The following is a 26299-nucleotide window of genomic DNA, read 5'->3' on the forward strand; positions in this document are numbered from 1 at the left end:
CTCAAAACATATATATATATATAAATGCCTGACCGTATCGCATTCTGCAGTGGCTCTAGAAGTGACCTAGCTGGGTACTAAAACGTTCAATCTATTTGTATTTTTTCTCGCAATGATTAAATCATCACTCGGCTTTGATTTTTCAATTTCTAACTTGTATCAACGTCGTACTTATGTTTTGAAAAATTTTGATTCATTCTCACAAATCTGTCTCGGGACGCGAATTTTTTTGACGATCATTGATTTAATGAAATAAACAGATCTGTTTTCGCATATATTCAAGCAAATTTTACATTTCAAAGTTAACCTCATTTTGCTGAAATTTGACGTGTCAATTTACGTAAATTTTGAAGCATTGTTGACGTAAATAATGTGCAAAAATAAATCATACTCATTCTTACCTAGTGAAAATAGTGATTAGTGAAATATTTGTAAAATAAACGAATTCGTTTACGTAATATCTACGTAAATTTTCAGCTTTTTAGATAACTATTTTTTTCCTATAATTCTATATTTTAGTTCTATCTAAATTTTACGAATTCTAAATAAAATTAAGTATTTTAATTAAGTACGTATAAGTACATTTGAAGTAACATTGATGTTTTTTTCTGCTAAATTGAGTGTTTTGTAAAGGTTATCTTTTTTATATAGTTTTAAATACAGTTATTTACAACAAAGAAAGAAATTATTACTCATAAGAGGATCTGAGTTAATATTTAAGCGAGGGAAAAACTCGCTATTTCAATCCAAACAATCGATACGGAAGTGGGGCTAAAACAATGAAAACCAGTTTGGTTGCCTAAAAGAAATTAGAAGTGCTTCTAATCGTCATCGTTTTTTGAAGCATTGTTAAAAATGAGTTCAAAATAATGCACTATCAAAACGACCAATCTTGAAGTAATCGTATTTCTAAGAAAAAATATCTTTTTTAAATCGAATCTGATAGTGGTGGAATTGAAACAGTTTCAGTTCATCATTGTTTTTTTTCTTTTAATTTGTTTTTCATCCAGTCTTCCTTAGAAGATATCAATAGCTTTTTGGATTTTTATGATGATTATTCTGTGTCTTTTTTATTTCCTTTTTGACAACGACTTAGAAAATTTGATAACGATTCCTAAATCTATGTCAATAATGAATTGAAATGTAATAGTAATATTATATTGTACATATATAATAATAGTGTATAGCACGTGTATATGAGGAGGTAGAGTGGTAAATACAAATAAATAATTAATTCTAATTCTTGTAATTTTTATTATGTCTAGTTTAATAAAATACACTTTTTTTATCAATGAATTGGTTTAATTACCAATTTTTAAATCAACGAGATGCATTGAATGTAAGTAAATATTTGATGAAAAACACTTAAAAAATTCCATTAAGAAAAGATTTATTGGCATCAAATTTCACTAAAAGGGATATTGAAAAGTAATTTATCATTAATTTTATATCTCAGTGAATAATGGTCAGTAAATATTTTTTTTTATTTCAATCAGTTGATAATCTCAAATTGTACACTTTATTTTAACCTTTAGAAAGAAGATATCCAACATGACATAATGAAACTTCTTGTGAAAACTATGATGATTTTTAAATAAATGTCACAATATATAATGTTTATAAAATTTATAAATATATCATATGCATTTAAAATACTGAGATATTAACATTATATTAAGCAGGATTAGAAACTAATTTAGATAAGACAAAACATTAGACTAGAGAAAATATAACAAAAAATAACTATAGCACTATATACAAACATTCAAATGGCTATTTAATCATTTATTCTTGAAAAAATATGCAAAACATGATGACAATCTAATATTCATTGCAGATTTGAAACTGATCAAAATCATAACTTCAGCGAAAATGAACAAGCAAAGGTTAAACAATAAAGATACTTTTTACAATTAAGATATGCGAACATTTATTTAAACATTTCTAATGAAGCTCGATGAATAATTTAATTAAAATTTATGTTTAAATCACTTGACCTAGAAAGTACAATACTATTAATGCACGATTTCACAAAGATAAGGCCTTAAAGATTACTCTTGTATCCTTACTGATTTTCCTAAACAATTTCGTCACATATTTCCTCATCCAGAAAGTTTTCCAGCGGAAATAAACCTATTCTTGAATATAATATCGGAACCTCCATGGAAGTAAGATTACCTTTATGTATACCAAAGCTTACACATTTTCCCTCATTCAATCCATAATTTCTCTTTCAAAACTCTCATGGGGATTTTCGATATGTCACTAAGAACAAATTTGTCTCGAAAAGTATGGAGACATATGCTGCATCAAACTATTTCCTAGGCAGAAGTATAAAACGCATCATTTTATGTATTCTTCTCCATGGTCAATTTTATTGTGGATTTAAGGATTACGAACGGTAAATGCAAAATGGTGCTACTTAATTTATAATGTTTATATTTTAATTGCTTTATTCATACTATTTCAGAAATGAAAACTCTCCTTTTTGACTCTTGAAAAATTCAGTTATCCGTGAGTTGTATTCCGTTATTCTTAACAAACTAAGAATTACGAGAATTACTTCTAAGAATTTCGAGACTTTTGTCTAAACGCGAAAACTTAACTACGTGACGAACTCGCTTTCTTATTCATGAGTCATATCGCTGGGAGAACTGTGATATGTTCAGTTTTTAACATTTCTATTTTAATTACATTTAGTTATACACTAAGCCAAAAAATGGAAAACCCTGAATAACTTTTGATCTAATGATCGAATCTTTACCTTCTAGGACTCCATCTTAATAGCTCGAGGGGGTGACCTTAAATATGATAATTAATAAATGCAGACAATATTCTAAGTTACTAAATCAAACTCAAGAATATACTTTCTCTGAATAAACATACCCTTTTTTTCGACTGATTTGGATTTTTGACCCTCAAAATATACTGGTTAGCTGCAATCTGAGAAATATGGTCACAATAGTTTTGTCATGAGAGCGATTCAAAGTTTGGATAACTTAATGTTAACTTTACTTTTTGCGTATTTAGCTCAAGAACTTTTGAAGTGAATCGAAAAATTTTTTGCACATAATTATAAAATTCGTTTTTCCAAAGATATTTCCATGCAAAAAACAACTTTTAATAAATATTTATTATTTTGCTTAATAATGATCGAAAATTTTTTTTAATTGTAATGTATACAACTTTTTGAATTCTATTAAAGAATATAATTCTATATGCAAAATACAAAATTTGAATAAAATTGGCTGAAAAGTTCCTGAGAAATTGAATTTCAAAAGAGGCTGATATTTAAAATTCGATATCTCAGGAGCTTTTCGACCGATTTTGCATATTACCATATGAAATTATATTCTTTAAAATGATGCAAATAATTGTATATCTTACAATTTAAAATTTCTTCAACCACTGATTAATAAAATAATAAAAAATAATAAATATTTAATAAACTTGCAAGGAATTATATTTAAACAAATTTTATAATTGTGTGCAAAATGTTTTTCACTAGATTCAGGTTCTCAAGATACAGCAAAATACGCAAGAAAGTAAAATTAACATTAAGGGGTTCAAACCTTGGAACTCCATCCTGATTAAACCATTGGAACCATATTTTCATGATTCCGGCTACTCCCAATATCTTGTTTATAAGTTACCTAAAATTCTAACAGTCTAAATATGCAGTTTTAAAATCTAAATAAATTCTTCGTCTTAAAAATTTTTATAACCAATAATTGCAGATAATCGTGTAAAAAGGCATTTCAAAGTTAGATGACAAAGACAATTTTTTTTCTTTAGCATATAACCATTAAATTAAAAAAAGAAATTTTTTTTTAATTCTAATTCTACTGATACTTCCAGTTTGAGTCATTGAAGATAATAAATTAGTAATCAAATATAATCTCAGTTGTAGATGTTAATCGCACTACCTGCGATTTCTTCCATAAATTTTGCCGCTTGAATTCAATAGATGAACATCGATAATTAAATCGAAATCACTGACGCAGTAATTAAATGTCTTTCAACAGGATAAAAAAAATTATGGTTCCATATTTTAGAGAGGAAGCCATCCTGCTGAGTGCCTTAACAAATGGACTACGAAGGTGAACATCAACAATGTTGGTTACTTTTAAAACATTGTAAAGTAAAAAGCAACGTTAATTGGATAAACGGACATAACAATGTAGCGGATGACATTCCGCAACTTTAATATTTTTAAGCATTGTATGTTACATCTAAATATGCAATTCGAACACTAATGGATGTCAAGGATAGTATTATGTTAAATAACATTGATTTGCTTATAGCAGTGTGCTACCAAACAATTTTGTTCTAAAATTATGTCATTTTGAAATATAATGCCACTATTACCAGTAAAATGAATATCGTTGTTGGCAATATACAGAGTTAAGACTTATACGAATTACTGGCTTGTGTTATCTAAAGTTGCAATTAGAACACTAAACGATACAAAGGATAGTATTAAGTTAAATAGCATTGATCTACTTATATTAGCAATCTTCCAAATAGTCAAGCAGGGAACTGGTAACGTTTTTTCGAAAATTACGCCATTTTGAAACATAATGCCTCTAATTTTAGCAAAATTACCTTTTAAAAGGGCATTCTCCTTCTGTACAAAGCCATCTCTGCAACTTTCACCTTTTTCTGCCAATAAAGCTCCGAAAATTATGAAAGGAAACACTCTAGCTATGCTATATCCAGCTGTTAAAGACGTTATCTGAGATATATGTTGACCAGCTAAGTATGTATGTACAATCATGAACATCAGCAACATAGAAGATGTTAAGTTTAAGAACATTTCGAAGCAAAAGGCATTGTCCATTAGACTAACAGTCCTCGCAATGTCCTCAAATCTCCGCACATGGCTGTTATAAGAATCTGTAAGTTTTATACTGATTTTTAGATTGTCAAATAGATTTCTTAAAATGAAGCAGAGAATGCAATAATATACCACAAAACTACCAATGAAACAACCATTCATAAGTACATAAAGAATTCTTGAACACCACATAGTATGTACTAGTATTCGGTACAACATTGATTCGTATACCTGATTGTTCGTATCTAGGAAATGAATTATAAATATAATGGCACAGTACATACAAAATGCAATTATTGTTACTGAACATACAATGGAACAAAAATGTACTTTTTTCAGAATTTTTTCTTCGAGGCTGTTGAGCGATAATTTAACAAGCCTTCTTAATAATTTAGCATGATTCTTTTGGTTAAAAAGAATTGAAATACGTAATAGAGCGTCTAAAAATATACCCAGTAGTTGTGAGAGCCCCGACATTGTTCGATTTTGCACAAAGTTTATTAATATGTATGTGAAGTTCAAGAGCACCAAAGCGAGACAGAAATATTTTGAAAATTTTAAAAGTACCGTTTTAAAATATATTTGTTTCTGGGTTTTACTCGAAGTCAGTACATCAACGCCACAAACACGCATCAAAAGTAAAATTGGACTCGAAGCCTTTTCTAAATCCGGGATTTTATCTTGGTTAAACATGTTTTCCTTTGTTCTTTGAGTCATTAGTTATTTTATGAAACGAGAAGTGTATTCTCGGTAACTGTTTATTCAATTCTTCAAATGCAATAAAGGCTCAGTAATAGATGTAGTTTTACTAATACGACATTTTAATTTGAAAAAAATCAGTTGTATAATTGGACTTAAAGCTTTTCCAAAATCCGGGATATTTTCTCTATTAAACATATTTTCTCGTTTTTCTTTGTTCCTTGAGATATTAGTTAATTTCAATAACCCGAAGTACATTATCAGTTACAACGTATTCAATTCTTCATATATAACACATATTCTGCAATAGATGTACTACATCCAATAATGTTTACTAACATCGATGCAATAGATTTTTACTAACATCGCATTTTAATTTGAAGAAAAAGTATTTGAGAAAATCAAAAGTACAATGACTCAAAACTTTTTCCTAAATCCAGGATATTATCATAGTTAAACATATTTTCTCGTTTTTCTTTGTTCCGTGAATCATTAGTTTATTTCTATAACAAAAGAGAATTCTCAGTAACTACGCATTTAATTCTTCAAATGTAATACAAGCTGTGCAACAGATGAAGTTTTACTAAAATCAAATTTTAATTCGAAAAGAAATATTTTCTTACATAAAAAAGGCATTTATTCCTTTGAGAATGAGTTTGAATCTATAATTCATTATTTATTTAAAGCACACCTTAAAACATCCAGAAACATTTATGATCAAACATCTATAACACTTTAAAAACTTATCGAAAAAGCTTTGATTATCGTAGTATGCTGAACTTCATATAATAATACTTGTTTGAAACATAACGCTCTGACATTTTCCATTTCTCCAGAAAAACATATACTTACTATTTATATCAGTGGAATTTTATTGCTATTATGGAATAGTTTAGTAGAAAAATCTAAATGTACGATTTATATAAAAGTAATTTTATTGCTGGTATGGAGAAGTTTATTATCAAAAATATGTTGGATATTCACATTAAGGTGTTTCTTTAAAACACAGACATACATCTTCATGAATTAGTTAGTGATTACTAAGCAAAACTTCATTTTCCAACTCCAATTCCCGTCTAACATTAATCTTAAAGTCCTACTCATTCAAGTACATTAATATAAGATAATTATTCATTTTATACTTATAAAACATAACATTATACCACAATATTCGTTCATCCAATGGTCTCTATTACTTATAAACCAATATCCTCTTCACATAAAGTAATGCTTATTTGAATCTATTCGTTTCTAAAGGAACAAGCTTAAATAGACTTTTTGTGCTTGGTAAGAGTTGATGAAGGGGAAGACTTGATTGAATATTCAATTGATTTAAAAACATTTTTTTTGTTTTGCAAATTATTCATAGTTTCATATTCCCCAAACCTCATCACGAACCGTTATTGGAAAAATTATTTTTGCCAGATATAATTTCCCAAACCTTTGACACTGGATTTGAATTGAATACTCGATGGAAGAATATGCAGAATACCATTCTCATAATTATAAGTTAGAAATGAATCTAATTACAGATATCTGTTATGAGTAAGTATGCATAGATGCAACTGTAATTGAGTTTGCTTATTACCATATGTATAGTAGCAAGTAATATATGGGTATTTAGTTAAGAAATTTCAGTGAAAACGTAAATTATCAACAATTGAAATATGCAATATTCATGATGACAGTCAAAACAACAGCATTGAGTAAAAAGATTTATTCTGCGTGTGTGGTACCAATAACACAACTCCAATATCAATAATATCAGGACAATTCTTAAGTTTAAATACTAAAAAAAAAACAATATATGTATGTAATATACATGACTGATAAGAAATAAACAGTTAAAAACTATTTAACGTCACGAAATTGTAGAAGTCTATTTACTCGGATAATGCGCTTTGCTAATTTTCTCATTTAAATATTGGTTTCCAATAAATGTTAAAGTTAACAATTTGTTTTTAAATACCGTTTCGAATCCTTTAGGATTTAGTTCAGTGATATTGTATTATAGAAAAAAAATATATGACCAGAGATTAAAATCGCATAAATCTTTCATAATGTAGCCTAGTTTTTAAATTTTTCAACTTTAGTATTAGGCTTACCAGGAATGGGTTATGTTAATTTATTAAGAGAGGGATTTAAAAAAAATAATAACGCACTTAAAAAAAATCTATTTGGAAATCGTTTTACACGAAATATGCTAGAAGTGCTAGCAGCCAAACGTATTTTTCTTTTGTACATAAATATTTTCTATCATAATGCAATAAAATTTTGTTTGCTGATTCTGACTTAGTTATAGGGACAATAATATCTTCAAAGTTTATACATCTAAATAAGAAAAAGCGTTAATAAAGCTTTGTTCATGTGGAATCTCAATTATTTTGCAAATATTTCTTTTTATTTCCAATGACAGGCCAATTTAAAAGAACAAAAAGGATAAAATAACAAGAAAAACAAGGCAAAAAGAGATAAATAGAATTGAATGCATAGTGACATGCTTAGCCCATACGGGCCCTAGCTTCCCAGTAGCGTCCACACACAGTAGTGGAGATGAGCGCAGGACAGACGGAAATATGGGGCAGGTCCATGTCCTCCCCAAGGCGACAGAGCTTGCATTTAGGACAGTCAAAAATGTTTATACTAAAAAGATGTTTGGCCAGACAGTCATGGCCCGTTACAAGTCTAAAGAGAGCCGCTGCCTTAAACCTGGGCTGATTTGAGATAATTAAAATATGGTTGAACCAGGTTTTGTGTATATTGCTTTTACGGAAATTCTCTGAGAGCATGTTCCGGAATTGATTTCGGACCAGTAATTTAAATGAGTGCTGAGAGATGGAGCAACGAGATGCTTGGGCAATAGTTGTTCCTTTCTTGGCCAAGAAATTAGCTTTTTCATTACCCCAAATCCCGCAATGTCCCACAATCTTTTGCAAATATAGAAGCAAAGAGTTTCGGTTCTACAAACTGTCAGAAACTCGAAACTATCTCTACTTCAATGTTTTAAGACACTTGACCCTGACGTGTAATATCTCGGGTAGTTTTCTGAATAGTTACATGTCATACCAATTCCGTAAGAAAAAGTTTACTTTGAGGATATTGCATTAAAGTAATTGCCGAAACTTACCTGATTAGTAAATAGTTTAAATTACTCATTAAAAATTCATTGCGTCTGATGGTTTCGATCAAAATTACTTTTTTGACATATATTTTACCTATTATGTACTAAGCTTCGGACACGATCATGTTCTATGACGGTTGATCAAACTACTAAGAAAAGAATTTTATTTTTCGCTCAGTAGCCTTGATTTTACCCTTTCTACCCGAATGGGATATATACGTCCAAAAAGATTAAACTTTATTTCCTAATGAATAAACAAATCCCAATTTTTCAGAGGAGATTTCCGGAAAAACGGGAAAAGTGGAAAGCGTCAAACTCATATTATCCTTATTTTAATATGTCAGCATTAACATAAACTGATTTTCATAGTTAAATTTTAATGCTACAAAAATCGGGTAGAAAGAGTTATATGACTAGTTCTTATCAGTCATTAAATGATAAAATCATAAGAGTTCTGGTTATCAAATCATCAGTGCTCTTAGAGTTCATAAACATTTTTAAATGTAGTAGAAATGTAAGAAAAGAAAATATATTTTAATAAATTTGTAGGCACCATCACGCCTAAATTTTCCAAATAAATATATATAGTTGTGAAATCCAAGAGGTTACACATCTTTAATATAAAATAGTGAAAGCTGTTAAAAAGAATTGCGTTTTTATTATATTATTAACATTACTTTTTAACTTGTAAAAGGATAGTACGAATTCTGCAGATATTTTCAAATGCTTAATTCGATGATACTAAACTAGATCCTGTCTCTACAGGGACTCCCACCAGTCCCAATTTCCCTACTTGGGACAGAGAAAGCCACTTTAGAAAATAAAAATTTTTTAAAGCAAATTTACTTCAGATTTGAATTTTTTAGAAGGAGAAAACTTCAATTCGACAGCACGTCATTCAACAGCAGGTAATTTTTATTTTGACTCTTGATTTGCACTGGAAAAAAGTAATTTGCGGTGATAAAAATAAGAATAGGGTTCATATTGTTCAGTTAGAGATGTCTCAAGTACTTAATGTCAGATCGAAATTCAAATGCGGCGTATATGATTTTTTTTCTTTTTGAAAACAGCATACTTAATGACACAAAGATCAACCCCTCATCCAACCCCTGGGATGAAGCAGGATCGGTTTCAAAATTACCAGTTTCAAAAATTCAGAACTCCTTTTTTCGTAAATTTGGATTTTACGGGGAAATATTCCAATTTGACTTTACATTTTGGTTCCCAGATGGCACTGTATTCAACAAAAATAAAATATAAGAAAAAAAATTCGTATTTAAATGTCTCAATTCAGACATAAAAGGTCAAACAAAATATATATCACTTAGATAAACCGTATAAACTGTCCTTTTTATGAGAAAGTATATGGCAATATAAAATAGATATAGTGCAAATATTTGTGATATTATTTAATCTAAACAAATTCTCGCAAGAAGATTTCGATTCTAAGTAACATTTATGAAGCTTTGCGATAATAAGAATATAAAATATTGGTTATGAAACGACACGCTGTAAGAATAAACTAGGTATTAAATATTTTAAACCAACAGATATAAACGATAAACGTTTCGCTTGACTTACTGGACGATTTAAATATCAAGCAATACCCAAGGGGTGTAATAGTTTCTGTAGTTTATCGATTTCATAATCAGTAAGTTATTAGAAATAGTAATTAAAGTCGGCTCTTTAAATATCAAGGGCTGGCCGTTATTATTGAAACGGTTCTAGAGGATTATCGAGCTTCAAGCTCGAAATCACTCTTAAGTACTTATAGAATACTATATACATTTTGATAGCTATTTGGAAAAGTGGCCTGGCTTAAGTGCTGATGAAATTTTTATTTTAAAACAGTAACTTCTTTTTCGGAAAAAGTCTAGAGTTACTTTTAATTACAATGTTAAAACATAATAGGAAGCTCTTATATATTCAAAAAAAATAATATAACATTTATAAATTATATATTTTTTCATGTACTATAAATATACTATCATGTCGGTATAAATAGACTTTTTAAGAAAATAAGCATATTGTACTATGCTATCGTATCGCAATTTTAATAACCTCAAGAATCCTTATTGAAAAAAGTGTGATAAAAATTAGCCCAACTGGTTTGATATCCACCAAAAAACTGAGCTTGACTCCGTAAGCAATAAATAATGTTTTAAAAATTTTTAACCCGCTCTTTCTCGAAAAATGATTAATCAGGTTTTAATATATTTTGTGCTTTGAATACTTATTAGTTACCCCATAACTTAATTTTTTAAATTCATTTTTGTCAAGGACTCGAAAAGTAAATGTTTAATGCAAATATTATAAAGCACTCTACCAAGATAGCAGACAATCTTATTGCAAACATTGTATTTTCATTTCGTCTTGGTTGTCATAAAATAGTTGACTAATAAATCACTTTTAAAATTGGTATGCAAAGCTTGTTTTCTTAAAAATTGAATAAAGGCTTGCAAAAACCTTTACAAAAAAAATCAGCTTTTCGCTTTTATTTGTTTTAACTTGTTTTAACCTTTTTTTTCTCACTTTAGCTTCGTTCAGGCTCTCAAATGTAGCATTTTGTTTGCGTAGAAAACTTAATGATCCGAAGAACTTCCATTGATTGCCTGCGCAAATAAACCTTTTTTCAGTGATAGTAATAAAATATAAAATAAACCTTGAGAAAGTGAACTTATCCTTGATTTGAAAACGCCTTGTTCTCTTGATTTGCAAATGATGATTCATTCTTGAATTCAGACTGTTTTTCTATTCTTGTACCGTGAAGACAGATTCAATCTCGATATCAAAAGGTTGTTCATGAAAGCTAATTGTGAACCTAATAGCGTGTAAACTATCATAGTTAAATTTAACATTAATTCAAACTTGCATTATTTACTTACTAAACATTTATAAGCCATCTTGGGTTTTGCAATATAGGTTTATGCTGTTATTAAAATCATCCTCACACTGCTATCTGGGTATACATACCTACAAATATTTCTCTTCACTCCGAATTGGAGCATAGGGCCTCTATCATAGCCTTCCCTCTCAATCTATTAGTGACCAGATATTTTGCCTTTTTCCAAAGTTTTCCTATAGTTCTCAATTCCTTTACAATCGTCCTGAGCCCAATATTTTTAGGTCTTCTTCTTTTTCCTACTGCCCTGATGATTCAAATCAAAAACTTGTTTTACTTTAAATTTTTATGGCTTTCGTAGAGCATGACCAATCCATTTCCATTTCGGTTTTTTTAATTTCCAGATCAATCGGTTTCTGGGTATACTGGGTATACGCTGTACTATTTTCAGCTAAATACTTATTGAAAGAATTTATTGAAAGTTACTTACACATTAGTTGAAATAGGTAATGAGAGTTTTAAGTATGGTAAAAAAAATGCTGGTTCTCAAGCACGTTGATTCAAATTTATGTTTTAAGATGACTACATAAGTTTCTGAAACAAATATGAACTTGTATGTTTATTTGCGAGTCAACCGTAAAACAAACTTTTAATTACAGAATATGATTTAGAATCTCATGACATCTAATTTACTAAAGGGTGTGCAAGATAACGACAACTCTAATAAAAAGCAACATTAATTTCCGAAAAAAAGAAAATTTATTTTTTTCTATTATATTTCCATCTGATAGAAACGATAGCTTAGTGGTTAAGACACTGAACTGTCAACGTACAGGACTAGGATTCGATCCCTAGCGTCGGCTTGCAGCCACCTCAACTACAGATCGATTGGTTCCAGATTGTCTGGAAAGTCATAGCAGTTGAAGAACGATATTATGGTGACAATGATGACGGACATGATGGTGACAGTGATCAATATTGTCACCATCATGTCCGTTAGTCACGGCATTATGGAGCCTTAACCTCTATGATACTTCTGGCTCTCAAGAATTTGTTACATGAATTCTTTAACATTTTTATTATTACATTACATTATACAAACTATTATTACTTAGCATAAGGTAATAAAAAATATAGGGTTTCTGATTCGATCTAAGGTGTGCAAAAACTATATCATTGTTCAAAAACTGAATAAATTGTTAAGTAAGCCATTTATTTATTTAGCTTACTCAACTTAAATCTTATTGTACGAGATATTTATGTTTACAAACAAACAATAACGTAAAGCTTTTTTTCTTCTTAATCATTATAACAAACGCAGACGAATGTTATTCAAATATACAAACACTGTACAACAATATTCGCGACAATTATTTTTATGCAGGAAAACAATGCAGCTAGAAAAGCGGAATTTAATATACTGTAGATTAAACTAGACAATTATAATGAGAACATGTAAATGCATATTCATAAACATGTTAATAACTATTATAATTAGAAACATCTCTCCAATCTTGTAACATACGTATACATATATCTGTATTAAAGCCTCATCTTCAATTCATGAAGCCTTTTCAGTGATATTAATACAAGCAAATTTTTGATAAATAAATAAATAAAGTCATTCTGCACTTATTAGAGAAAGGGATATTCTAGAATTATTCAACTGTTCAAACAAACATTTAAATTATTAAGTATTAGATGCGCATCAAACGCAGTATTATGCAGTATCATTGTAATTAAACAATCAGATAGTATATCTGTAAAATCTTGTCAATCCTTAAAATCCTGGTTTTAAAGTCATTTTGTGCTTTGAGTACTGAGAGGGAAATTATTGATATATTCAACTGTTTAAGCAAACATCTAAATTATAAAGCATTAAATACGCATCGTTAAGTATCATGCAGTACTATAATTAGACAATCAGATAGTAATGTTTTTCTTTTAATTTTTTAAAATCTTGTCAATCTTTAAAATCGTATTCTTTACGCCTATTACTGAACGAAAAATTCTAGAATTGTTTAACTTTTAAAGCAATTTTTAAAATTATAAAGCTTTAAATACGAATCCTTAAGTATTAGGAAGTATCATTGTCAGTATTTTTTTTTCTAATTTTCCTTAACTGCTTTTTCTAGCTTTATCCTACTATGGACTTTAAACTGATCGATCTTCTTTTCACAGAATTCTAACTTTTTTATTGATAATTGTGACTGTATAAACAAAAAAAACTACTCATTTTTTTAAAATATTTAAAGTGAAGAATGAAATTTTTCACCGTTGCATCAATAATAGTATAAAAATTAGTTTGTGTCAAATATATGAACGCACAGGCTTAAAGTTATCATCTAATATAGATTTGAATTTGCTTTTTGTGCATGCACAGGTTGAATTTTTGTTATTTCATGATTTAATAATTTTCTTTCCATTGAAAGGTTAGAGGGAAAATACTATTTAATAATTTTGATTTCCCGCTTTCACACTATACGAGAAATATTTTCACTTCCAAAAACACCAAGGTTAGTACTTGGCGAGCTTTGAGCATCAAGAAGAGCCAAATAAAACATCACGAGTAGTTTGTTTACAATCTGGCATAAGCTAGCAAGAGTCTGTTGTTATTTTAAAAGCTAATATTCATGAACATAGACAAAAGTTCACCGCTTAATATGTATGTATGATTTTTAATCTGTGTAATATGGATAATTATATTTTTGTTTTTAAATCTCTGAGCATTGAATTCACTGAGTTCATATTATATAATTCCATTCCTCTTCCATTCTGCTAAGACTAATTCGAATCACTCTAAAAATTCTCTCTGTGATACGTGGATGTTTGATTTTATAAACTAGTATTTTTTAAAGAGTTAGTGCATTCTAAGTTAATGAACCTTACCTTATATTGCATTGTAAAAATAACTTTACCGAGTCTTATGTGTATTTTATCTGAATGTTATTATAAGTTTTGATATTATTAAATGACAGATATGGTTGCCTGATACTTTACACCAAATAGTGTAAAAGAACATTGGTGTTAGTAAGAAACTAGATCCATGTGAGTTATCTTTGATCTTCCACTATACTACTTTGGTGAAAAGTAGTTGTCACCATTTTTTGGGGTGGAGATACATTAAAGTTTTTGCAGTGTAGAAGTTATGAAATAATTGAATGCGTAGATGTCTAAAAAACAAGTAATAATTGATATTTGAGACTGCCATATACAGATTGTTCCGTAAATACCGCTCTTAATATACATTTTTTAGAAACCTCTTAAATGAAGATAGAAAATCATGCGCAGTTTATGCTGTCAATTAATTTTAAGCGAGAAAGAACAGAAATATCATTAGAAGTTATCTTCAGAAATGTCTTCATTAATAATGTGTTATCAGAACATGTTAGAGTCAGGATGTAACAGAGTATAATAGTATATTTAGTAGTATACAGAAGCCATAAACATAATTAATCAGACAGTCAAACTAGTTTTTATGCTTCTCACACTACTTTCGTCACTATTGATTTGATAGATTTCGATAATGTTTTTGTTTCTTCCACATTTACATTTAATTTTCTGATTCCTTATATGTGTATTTTCTTTACTCCATTTCCAACAAGTATACAAAAAAAAATATTAATGGAGTTAATACAAAAACCTGTGAAGTTTCAGTTTTGTTTTAGCCCGTTAGATTTAAAAAGAAATAGTGCTCATCTTCATATTTAAATTTCAAGCGGAGGATTAATTGATTCATAGAATTATTGTTGATAATTAAAAAACATTATCTAATTATGCATAGTATTGAAAACCATGGTGCATAAAACAGCATTTAAAACAACTATATATAAAAGTTTTGTTGTTTCGTAACAAAACGCGTCGCTCAAATAATAACAATAAAATCATCCAATTATATATAGTATTGACAGCTATGGTGCATAAAACATGTAGCATTTAAAATACCTATCTATGTAAGTTTTGTAGTTACGCAATTAAGCTCGTCGCTCAAATAATAATAATAAAATAAATATGCTTCATAAATATTTCATTTTAACAATGAAATGCAGTGGAAAGGAAAATACTTGAAAGGGAATTAAAATAATTGCAGCTATATGTCTGAAATGTATGAACAGTTGAATATTTAGTTGATTATTTACTGAGGAAACTTTAATCTGTAACAATAGATTAGAATAATGCTTTTATTTCATTTTCAATATTACACTCAAACTATGCCTAGTAAGAAAGAGGCAATTATATATTACGAATATTTATGAATATCTATGATATATTATGAACATTTGAATGCTGCAAAATATAACACAAATCTTTCTCTTGTTTCATATAAATAGAAAGAGCCGCGATGGCTCAGGAGATAGTGCATTCGCCTTTCAATGAGGTGAACCGAGTTCGAATCCCCAAGGATGGCAGGTCGATGCGAATTTCGCATTCGGCTTACATCCCCCCGTGCTGACGTAAAATATCATCAGTGGTAGACGGGTTCATGGGTTAGAGTCCTTTTGCCGTCATGCTAACCGTGGGAGGTTCTCGTGGTCTTCCTCTTCATGTAACGCAAATGCGGGTAAGTTCCCTCAAAAAGTCCTCCAAGAAGACAAATTTCCGAAAATACTTCATCCAGGAGTTCCTTTGTCTTTTGGATTGGATTCACAATTACAAGGCCACGGAGTTGAACATTAGTAGTCATAAACCCAAAAAATTGAGTCGGCTGTTCAACGACGGTTATAAGGACAGGAATATAAATAGAAAACAAAACTTTTACTATTAACCATAAGGGAGTCTTGAAAGTATGGAAAATTGTGATTCCTCATTTGAATCCCCAAAGCACTTTATTTAAGATGATTATTAAAACCATTTTACATAGTTTTTCCAAATTGTATGTAACTTCTTCATTTTCAGCAATTCTAATTGAATTGGCATCAAAGGAAAATTCCAGGAAAATTTGTAATGAATCAACCTGTAAAGTTACTAAGTTACTAATTAATATGAAAATGAGATTAAAGAAAAAAGCGTGACATATCACTAATCTGCAAAAAGCCCTTGTCACTAAGCGACCTAAGTAAAATAGGTGTGATCACATAACTACTGAGAAAAGTTCTTTATTTATGATGCATGTCTTTTTTTTGTTCTCGCTACGGAGACATTGTAATTGATAATCCAATATATATACGCATAATATATCTTACGTGGCTCCCAAATTTTGGCTGTATTTCTTTTCCGCCGGTGGCAACGTTTGCTTTGTTTTGTTTACGTTACTATTTCCCTTACTCGGCGACAAAAAAAAGGCTCATTACAACTCCCCAAATGGCAACGCTAGAAAATCGACCAATGATTGCCACTAAAAATATCACATGCCAAATCTAGCTGAGATGGCTCACCATATAGCGCTTTTAAAAACGGAAACTGAAATAACCAGAGAGAGCATAAGCTAGGCAGAAGTGAGTAGTCTTTGTCGATAGATCTCTATTTTAGTATTTTGTCGAAAGCGCTTTTTTTCACGAATTTATATATTACGAATTTATTTGACGATTTTTGATTTATATCACGAATTTATTTGTTTTACTATTGTTATTAGTTATTCATTGAAAAATGAGTCTCAGTCGTGCTGTTACGCTTTAAGATTTTATACTATAGCACATTTCTAATAGGTTTAACGAATTACATGTCATTTATTTGAATTCAAATTTATTTTAATGACTTAGTATTTACTAAAAAGATGTAATTTTTTTTAAAAAAAGGTTTTTATGTGGACTTGAATGATTGTTTTGAATTCTTAGAATTTTGTGCATTTGCAATGTACCTAAGTTAGTAGCGAGCTTGGTTTGCGAATCAAACCATATAAGATTGCGTAGCAATTTTTTGGGGTTGGCGAGCGTTAGCAAGCAGGGGGCGCAGCCCACTAGTTACTATCGAATTTTTCTCACTTCAAAATTCTGGAAATTTGTTAAGTAATGTCTAGGAAAAAATTACGAAAGTACAAATTGTCCAATGCATCAAGCCTTCATATAAATTTTTCAAAACATATTAATAATATAAGAACTAAGACTATATTGCCCAACCCTCATTATTTAATATGCGTATTAAATCCATTTTACTTAATGTTCCCAGATTGTGTATAAATTTTACTTTCTCAATAATTCCATTTAAATTGCGACTTGTGGAAATTCCAGAAGTTCAGAAAGTATAGTCTTGGAGAAATTAATAAGGAACAAATTGATATGAAATTGTGTATTTAGAGAAAAATTAAAAGTAGGTGAGAATCATAGTACTACCCAAAGACCTTTTTCACTAAGCTGACCAAAACTGACCTGTCAATGAACTGAACAAAAAAAAAGCGTGACTCGCCCCAGTACTGCCCTTTATTTAATGAAGTGTATCTTTGTGTTGGTTTTGTTGCGGGGGATATAGTATCTTACTTATTATTTGGCTTCTAGCGGAAGTAAATTTCTAAGTGAAAGCAAGTTAAGTTCTAATTGAATTTGCTTCTAGTGGTAACTGTAAAAACTAATGAAAAATTCCTGAAAAAATCACTGAGTCAAAAATTTATGTAAAATAGTGACCAAAGAAATTATTTTTCCCTAAACTGCCCAAAGCCCTTTATTTAAGATGTTTATCTTTGTTTTTGGTGTTGTTGAGGGAGAAGTTGTGTGTAATGGGGGAGAAAAGCATTAATTTTTCAATAATTGCAATTTGCAAAAGATTTTCAGAACAATTTTAGCTGCAGTCTAGAAAATCATATTTCTTTATATAGGAGAAGAGAATGGAATGATAACGCATAGCCAATCACAGAAGACTTCTGGTTAGTAACGCACAAAACAGCCAATCAGAATTGAGAACGCATGTGCGTGGAAAGGTAATAATTTTAAATAATGCTGTCAAAAAAATATAAAATACAAACTGACCTCACATAAAACTCAGCGGACTTCGAATCAAATAATTAAGAAAATACTACTATTATGTTTATAAAAAGGAAGATTTATTAACTCAGCAACAAAATTATAACTTCGTCATTCCAAAAAAAAAAAAGCACTTGTCACGTAAAGCTATAAAAAAACTGAACGATTATTTATGCAAACGATTATATATGATTATTATGAAATAAACTTTATGCAAACGATTGTTTATGACGTCAATAGATAAAAGTGTCATTAACGCAATATTATCCAGTGTTTATTAATAATTTTGAGTGGCAATGTAAAAACATAGTTGTTCTACAGTTTTATAATAAAATATTTGTTTTGATGGAACTCAGTTATTTATTTTAGAATTCCAATATATTTTAATAGCTCTGATAAATCGGGTAGAGTTATTGGAAGAACGAAAAACTCTCTCAAAAAACTATTTGCATTCCAAATTATCAAAAAATATTGAACAGAGTTTACTTTAAAATACTTATATCTTTTATAAAAAATGGATCACCGTGAATATCTTAGGCGATATCAACAGCGACATACAGCTGAACATAATTTAGCAGGACCAAAATTACCTGGAAAATAATCATAGTGCTATCAATACGCGACGGCGGAATGCGCGACCGAGAAACGTTGAAGAGTCAAGACGTTTAAATGAGAACGAATATCTTGGTGAGTCTTTAGCAGACATTATACCCCTTTTTTCCGTTGGAACATTTAGTGATGAATGTATAAACTGTGGCGCTCTTTCGTTTCCAGCAGAGCATGGCAGAACGAAATTTAATTACTGCCATCATGGCAAAGTTGAGCTCGCCAATCTGGAATATCCAGAGGTATTAAAAGATCTTTTACTTGGCAGCCATTCTGATTCAATTAACTTTAAACAGAATGTTCGATCGTACAACTCCGCATTTACGATGGCAGCTTTTTGCCCATCTCATGAAATTTCTTTTAAAGGGATCAGTTGTCTTACTTTTAAATGCGATGTCAATGTTACAACGACAATAAGCTTGATCCCTCCTAATAAGCAAAATCACAAATTTGCTCAACGTTATATAAGTTTATAATATTGTTTGTTTTAAAATTGCTTTACATAAGTTTATAATGCTGTTAATAAGCACCTCTGACATTTTACAATCCTATCATTTTCTCTCTATGTGATGTTGGCGCAGAAAAATTACCAGCTAATCTCCAGAAAAAGAACTTTAATTTTGTTCGGGAAGCAAACAAAAATGTAATTGCGTAGCAATTATCGAGGGTTGGCAAGCGGTAGCGAGTAGGGGGCGGAGTCCTCTAGTGAATTAATAAAAATAGCATTGAAATTGCTTTAAATTAATATAAATACCATTAAAAATGGCATTAAGTTTGTTTGTGGTGATTTCACTTTACAATTTACTTTAAACTTATATGTATTCGATGCACAGATAATTTGATAAAATATTTCACTATCTATCTAAACCAGTTAAATTAATTCTGACAAACAGATAAAACTTATCAGCAAATTTCATATTTCCATTAAAACTTTTCTTTTCCTTAAATTCAAGTTTCTAAATCCTATGTGACGTGCTTACAAATTTACTATTTTTCTAGGATACACAATTTAATTTGACAATCCAGAAACATTAAAAATAATTACATTTATTGTTGAAACTTTTATGTCTAAAATGCATAAACAATGCTTAAAATGGACATAATTTGTAAAAATATTTCGCTCTTTATCCGATTTTGTTAAAGTAAAACAGACAAATGAAAACACACGTAGCTATTAGACACGCAGCTTATACTCTACGTAGTTTATATTCACAAACTATTAGACACGTAGTTTATATACTCCGCACACACGTATACACTACACGTAGTTTTTAAATTAATAAGTTTCATTTACTTCTTTACTTTCATTTGCTGCAAGTATATAGAACTCATAAAATAAATTAGAAATACAGATAAAACATTGAAAAAAAGGAATAATGAAAGGAGAAGAAAAATTATTAAAATAAAAAAATTTTAAAAATATTCAAAAAAAATTTTTATTTAAAAAAATATAAAAAAGACGGAAAACAAAATAATGAAAAGATATAAACTCATCATCAGCTCACAGGATTACATCCGTATAAAGGAGTGCTTCCTAATAGTGCATCAATGTAGCTAAAGCAAAATATATCAGTACAATAGTGTGAGGATCACTCAAAAAATTTGGAACGAAAATCGAGACACATTAAGTAAAAAATATATACAAAATAAAACATATCAAACAAACAACAGAAAATAAAATGTAAGGAAAATACAGAGCAAAACACAAAACGAAATCCATAAATCGAATATCGAATTCAAATGAACTTGTAGGTACTGGAATCTTTAAAGAATGATTTAAAATAATTTAGAAATAAGATTGCCAGATTACAAAATATGAAAACAGAAAAGTAATTGGGAGAATCCTTTAAGGCACGTTCTTACTGAATTACTGAAGCGCGTATGTTTTATTAGTTACCTTGGGTTGGTTTGAAAATGGATGTGCGCAAGGTAATAATATTATACTGAATAATTTAGAGTATATATATATATACTAGCGGACCCGACAGACGATGTCCTGTACACACGTCTTTAATTGGAAAATTTCAAATTTTTTTGAATAAGCTGTAACAATCTGGATCATTTTGATGCAAATTTTTATTAAAAAGTTATCATATTATCTAACGTCATTACATATATCTTATCACAATTCGACCAATCGATAACGTGTGAGTATGTGTATACTATCAGCGAAGTTAAATGTAGAGGTTGTTTTAAATCAAATCTTAAACTTATTTTAATTAAAAGTAAAAAAGTGAAAACTTAAACTATTTTATAACAGATATATTTTTTCAATTAAAAAAAACTTAAGTTATCGTAATGCCATTAGATGTACAATATTTTTGGTTAATCCTTCAGGAGCATACACAAACAAATTCGAGGGTTCTCCAACTCTGGAACACGCAACATATAATTGACCGTGAGAAAAGCACGGGTTTTCTAAATCTAAGCCACAAATTGTCATTGTTTGACCTTGTGACTTAATTATAGTCATAGCAAATGCTAAGCGGATTGAAAATTGCAAACGTTTGAATGGTATAGGCGAATCTGAAGGAATCATTGGGATTCGCGGTAGAAGTGCAACTTCACCTTGAAATTTTCCACTTAAAATAGTGGCTTCCAAAGTGTTACCCATGATTTTTTTAATGACCAGTCGCGTGCCATTACACAATTTCGGAGCATAAGCAAAATTATAGGTGAACCAATCTTCAATCGCAAATTATGGGATGGCATTCCAGGTAAATCCAGTGAATTTAAAAACTCGGCTGGATAGTTGACAACTTCATCAAGATCAACAACAGTGTCAATCGATTTGAATGTAATTTCACTGCCAGGCAATGATTGTTGTACTTTAAAATTGATTGCGTCAACATCTAAATTTTTTGCGGCTAAAATAGCTCGCTCACGTAGCCATGCATGATTAGCATAATTATGTGGCAAATCTGGAAGGATACTTTTTATTAACTCCTCTTTGGTAGGCACCATGTTGCAAAAACTCTGTGGGAGTCGAATATATTGTGTATCTTCATACAATTGAATTTCACCATTGCCAATGTCTAACAGTTGTTCAGAGAATCTTGACGCTAATCGATCATTTTGAAGTTGAACACGCATATTAAGAGTAAGGCATAATTTACTGACTTTTCGCCACAGATAAGATTCTTTCAAACATGCGGTTATTTCGTCCGCATATGTCGCACGTGGAATGAGGGGTAATGTTTGTCTGAAATCACCTGACAGCAGCAGTAGAGCACCACCAAAAAGCCGAGTATTATCTTTGATATCTTTTAGGGACCTGTCGAGAGCTTCAAGCGAATGCTTGTGGGCCATTGTACATTTATCTCAGATAATAATTTTACATTTTCTCAAAACTTCAGCCATGCCTGAATGCTCCTTTATGTTTCACATTGCTTCGGGATTGGTATGAATATTCAAAGGTAATTTAAGTGCTGAATGCGCTGTCCGTCCACCATCAAGTAAGGTTGCTGCAATGCCTGATGAAGCAATTGCCAATGCAATATGATTTTGAGATCGAATGAGCGCAAGTTTTAGTGAGATGAGGAGTGTTTTACTAGTGCCACCTGGTGCGTCCAGAAAAACAAATCCACCTTGCTGTGCTGCAATTGACACGTTAATTTGATCATATATATTTCGTTGCTCAGCAGTAAGCAATCGTTCATTGTTAGCAACAAAAGTAGCCAGAGAAGTCATATCGAACTGGTGTTCACGTTGAACGTCGCTGTTGATGATATCTGCTGCTTGGTGGATTGGAGCTGGCATGCCAAAATTTATGAGTGGCATGTTTGAAATAAGAATACAAATATCCTCAATCATTATTAATGCCTCCTTATATATTTCTGTGGAGAATTCAATACTGAGATTTTGATTAGTAATTCTAATCTGATGCAAAATATCCTCACTCATTGAGTCTTTACATTTATTCCACAGAGCAGATGCTTCAGACGGAAAACACGCTGTCAATATTATTGAAAATAATTGACGAATTTGCTGTGGAGATGATCTCAGTGCTGCATCTGCAAGTGTGAGGTCCCAATGGTTATCATCCTCCAATAAATGTAACTCACGACACGCATCAAGGAAAGTGCCGTATAAAGTACCGTTGACTTTTCGCAAGTATTGGAAGGATGTCGGTCCAGGAACGTTAACCAATAACAAACGCAGAAAAAAGTATTCGCGTTGCTTAGGATGAACTGTATATAATCGTCCTAAAGTATTTGTCATAACTATGTCGGCAAATCCTGGGACTGGAGTGCCTCGTTTCCGTGGTTCCCAACTTTTTGATTGTTTATTCCATGTAAAACATTTAGGAACATCAGTATACATTAATGTCTTTGCAAATTCACCAACAATATCTTGTCGATTACAAAGGTTGAAAAATTCAGTAAGAGTTGTTTTTGGAGCTGTTAAAGCTTTTTGTAGTGCATTCTGTTCTGTGAAATAAACACGCTGTCCACTTTCAAGATGCACAGCCAAATGTACAACAGCAGGATCCCTTTCATGTATAGGAAATGTAAAAATTCGCCAAATAGCTTCATTACTACTTATGTATCGTCCCATTTGATAATGTGTTATTTCGTAATTCTTATTTACATTTTGAACAGCAAATATAGCATTATCACTGCCCTTATGAACGTACTTACAAATGTACTTGATAGACTTCACCGAACTGCATAACTCAACGTTTATGTGTGCTTCATAGGTTTTGTACAGCAATGGTGAGCATGGAACCACCCAGTGATTATCGATGTCAACTCTTACACCGTTTGATAGACGCAATTCATATAATTGACCACCATTGTCTACATCTCTACGACGGTAAGATGGATAACCGTCGATATTGGTTATAGTGTCAGTTTGGCATAGTTTAGGAAATCGTTTCGTACATTTTTCATTATCCATACATGGTGACATCATGTTGAGAGTACCACATGGACCATGGATCATATTAGTAGTCACAATGTCAAACAATTTTTGATTAGCATTCGGATTTGGAATTTCCGCTGAAATAATTTCGTCAATTTCTTCTGGGCGTACTTTGTCCACCAACCTAATCAAAATATTCGCATGAGGTAAACCTCGTTTTTGCCATTCAACAGAATAAAGCCAACATCGTGTTTCACCAAATACCGAGTGATGTGTAATCAATTTCATCAGAGATTTCAATTTTTGTTTGAACACACGTGCAATGATATCATGGCGATGCATCGATGTTTGACCTGATAACAGCAAATTTTTAATTTCATCCCAGTTTGGATTACACGTAAATGTGATAAAAAGATCTGGTCGGCCGTATGCGCGTACGTAAGACATGGCGTCTTGAATATATTCTTGCATATGACGCGGACTACCAATGTATGATGATGGAAGAATATATGCGGTACCGATGTTGTCGATATCATTCGTTTCATCTACGTTACCAATTATGGCGTCACGTAAATGAATGTACTCCTCAGAACGAAGTTTCGCTTGATTAAATTTTATATAACGCAATCTCTCACTTTTGATTTTTACATACATATCAACAATGTACTGATGAAATAGCTGTCTGCATCGGAGAATGTTATTATCTTCATTTTCACGAATCATCAACCGGTATGCGTAGAAGTTCATCGCACCAACTTTCTCGATTAGTTCTTCACCTATAAATAAAACTATCTATAAGATAAACAGAAATAATTGGTTCAAAAAAAATTATAAAATAATCTATAAGTTGTGCCTGTTGTTGGATTCCTTTGTTTAATAATTAAATGATATCCATCTTCTCCTTCCCAAAATATCAACGGATAGTGCAGTGCATCGTAAGAACGATTATTGTCTTGAATTATTTATATTGTATTATCTCTGCGTTGTATGCGAATATCTCGACGTTCACATGGGTCACCAGCCATAACAACTGCAACTTCATTAACAGTTGGAACATTATATGTGCCTGCGTGCTCTCCATAGGGCACTTTGTCTGCTTAAATAACAATGGCGTAGTTGTCGTTTTGCAGTCTGTTGGAAAGAGTCTTGAACAATCGTATCAATTGGTAAAGGTTTCGCAAGAACGTTTCCAAAATGTACAGAATTTCTCGTTCCTCCATCTGCTTTATATGGTTGTATACGCATCGTGTATGAGTTTGTAGCTCCTCATCGCCCATAAAGTAAATTTGTAAGAATTTTGGATCAACATTAGGCATTGGAAGCAATGAACCAATTTGGTGGTACACTTGACCTTGAATCTTAAATGTAGACTCAAAATTACGACCATCCTCATTATGAACAATTTTTGTTGCTCCAAATGATGTCATTTGAAAGCAAGAATTGAATTCACGAATTTTCCGAATTTTCCGGTTCCAGCTAATAATGTTTTCAAAGGTTCCGGTGGTGGATTTAACGGTGGAAGTGAAATTTTTCCAGATGCGCAACATAAACCAGGCGATTCACCTTTGTACTTTAAAGCATGACAATATTGACACTCGTTGTCCATGCTACCGATTAAGAATAGTGGATGTGACGAATAGTCTATTTCAGGGTCATATTCAAATGCAAGACGATTAAGTGATGCTCGTATCAATGATCGATTATCTTGCATTCGCCGTTGGTCACGTTCTCTGTTTTCGTTGGTCGCTCGTTGGCGATGTCTCTCGTTGTCTTAATGCATTTGCACGAAGACGTTGATTGCGTTGCTCTGAATTTTCATTTTCACGTGAAGATGCAACTTGATTTCTTAAATTCACATTATACGTCAAGTGTTCTTCAACTGTTCTATTCAATCGATGATCATGGACCAATTGAGCGTTTCGAGTACGTCGAACAATATTTCTTGCTCTTCCACGAAGACGTGGCATTTCTTTGTAAAACAAATTACTGTAAAATAGTACATAAAAAATATGAGTAATTTATTGAAAATCATATTTTAATTAAGTAACAGGACTGAAAAGATTTATTGTACCAAATTTTAGATAAAAAATTCGTAATTTTATTTTTTTGCTTTTTTTATTTACTGCTTCAAATAAGAAATTTTAAATAAAAACAATTGAAAAAGTTTTATATGAAATCAATTAGCTTCACAAATAAATTTATAGGTTACAGTGGTTGTTAACCAACGCACGTATAAATTCAATCTAAAATTATAAAAAATACTCACTTCAATTCCGCACTGAATCTACAAAATGTGTAGTTTTTTACATTTTTAAAATGCACACTTCAAAATTCTACAAACACAATAATAACACGAAATTACAAATTCTATTCAACGACTCTTTTTCCTGCTCCCTATTAAATTATATGTCTATCAAAACAAACTAAAAAAATATTTA

The 26299-nt window shown here is 30.7% G+C and overlaps 1 protein-coding gene across 1 annotated transcript; it reads right to left on the reverse strand.

Annotated features, from left to right (window-relative positions):
* Window positions 1-22379: 22379 nt before the first annotated feature.
* LOC122269300 (uncharacterized) lies at window positions 22380-25572 on the reverse strand. Its single transcript, XM_043041635.2, has 2 exons — window positions 25312-25572; window positions 22380-24653 (listed from the first exon to the last, which is right to left on the reverse strand). The coding sequence occupies exons 1-2, from the start codon at window positions 25570-25572 to the stop codon at window positions 22380-22382; spliced, it is 2535 nt and encodes an 844-aa protein (XP_042897569.2).
* Window positions 25573-26299: the final 727 nt, after the last annotated feature.

Source organism: Parasteatoda tepidariorum, chromosome 9, assembly GCF_043381705.1.
Source record: "Parasteatoda tepidariorum isolate YZ-2023 chromosome 9, CAS_Ptep_4.0, whole genome shotgun sequence".
Lineage (NCBI taxonomy): Eukaryota > Metazoa > Arthropoda > Arachnida > Araneae > Theridiidae > Parasteatoda > Parasteatoda tepidariorum.

What these genes read in the sequence shown, in the direction of transcription:
- LOC122269300 (XM_043041635.2), bottom strand. Translation starts at nt 25,572, where the DNA reads ATGCAAGATAATCGATCATTGATACGAGCATCACTTAATCGTCTTGCA. An exon ending in CCGGAAAATTCGGAAAATTC is followed by an intron (nt 24,654 to 25,311) that starts GTGAATTCAATT and finishes TTTATCTTATAG; the next exon opens with ATAGTTTTATTTATAGGTGA.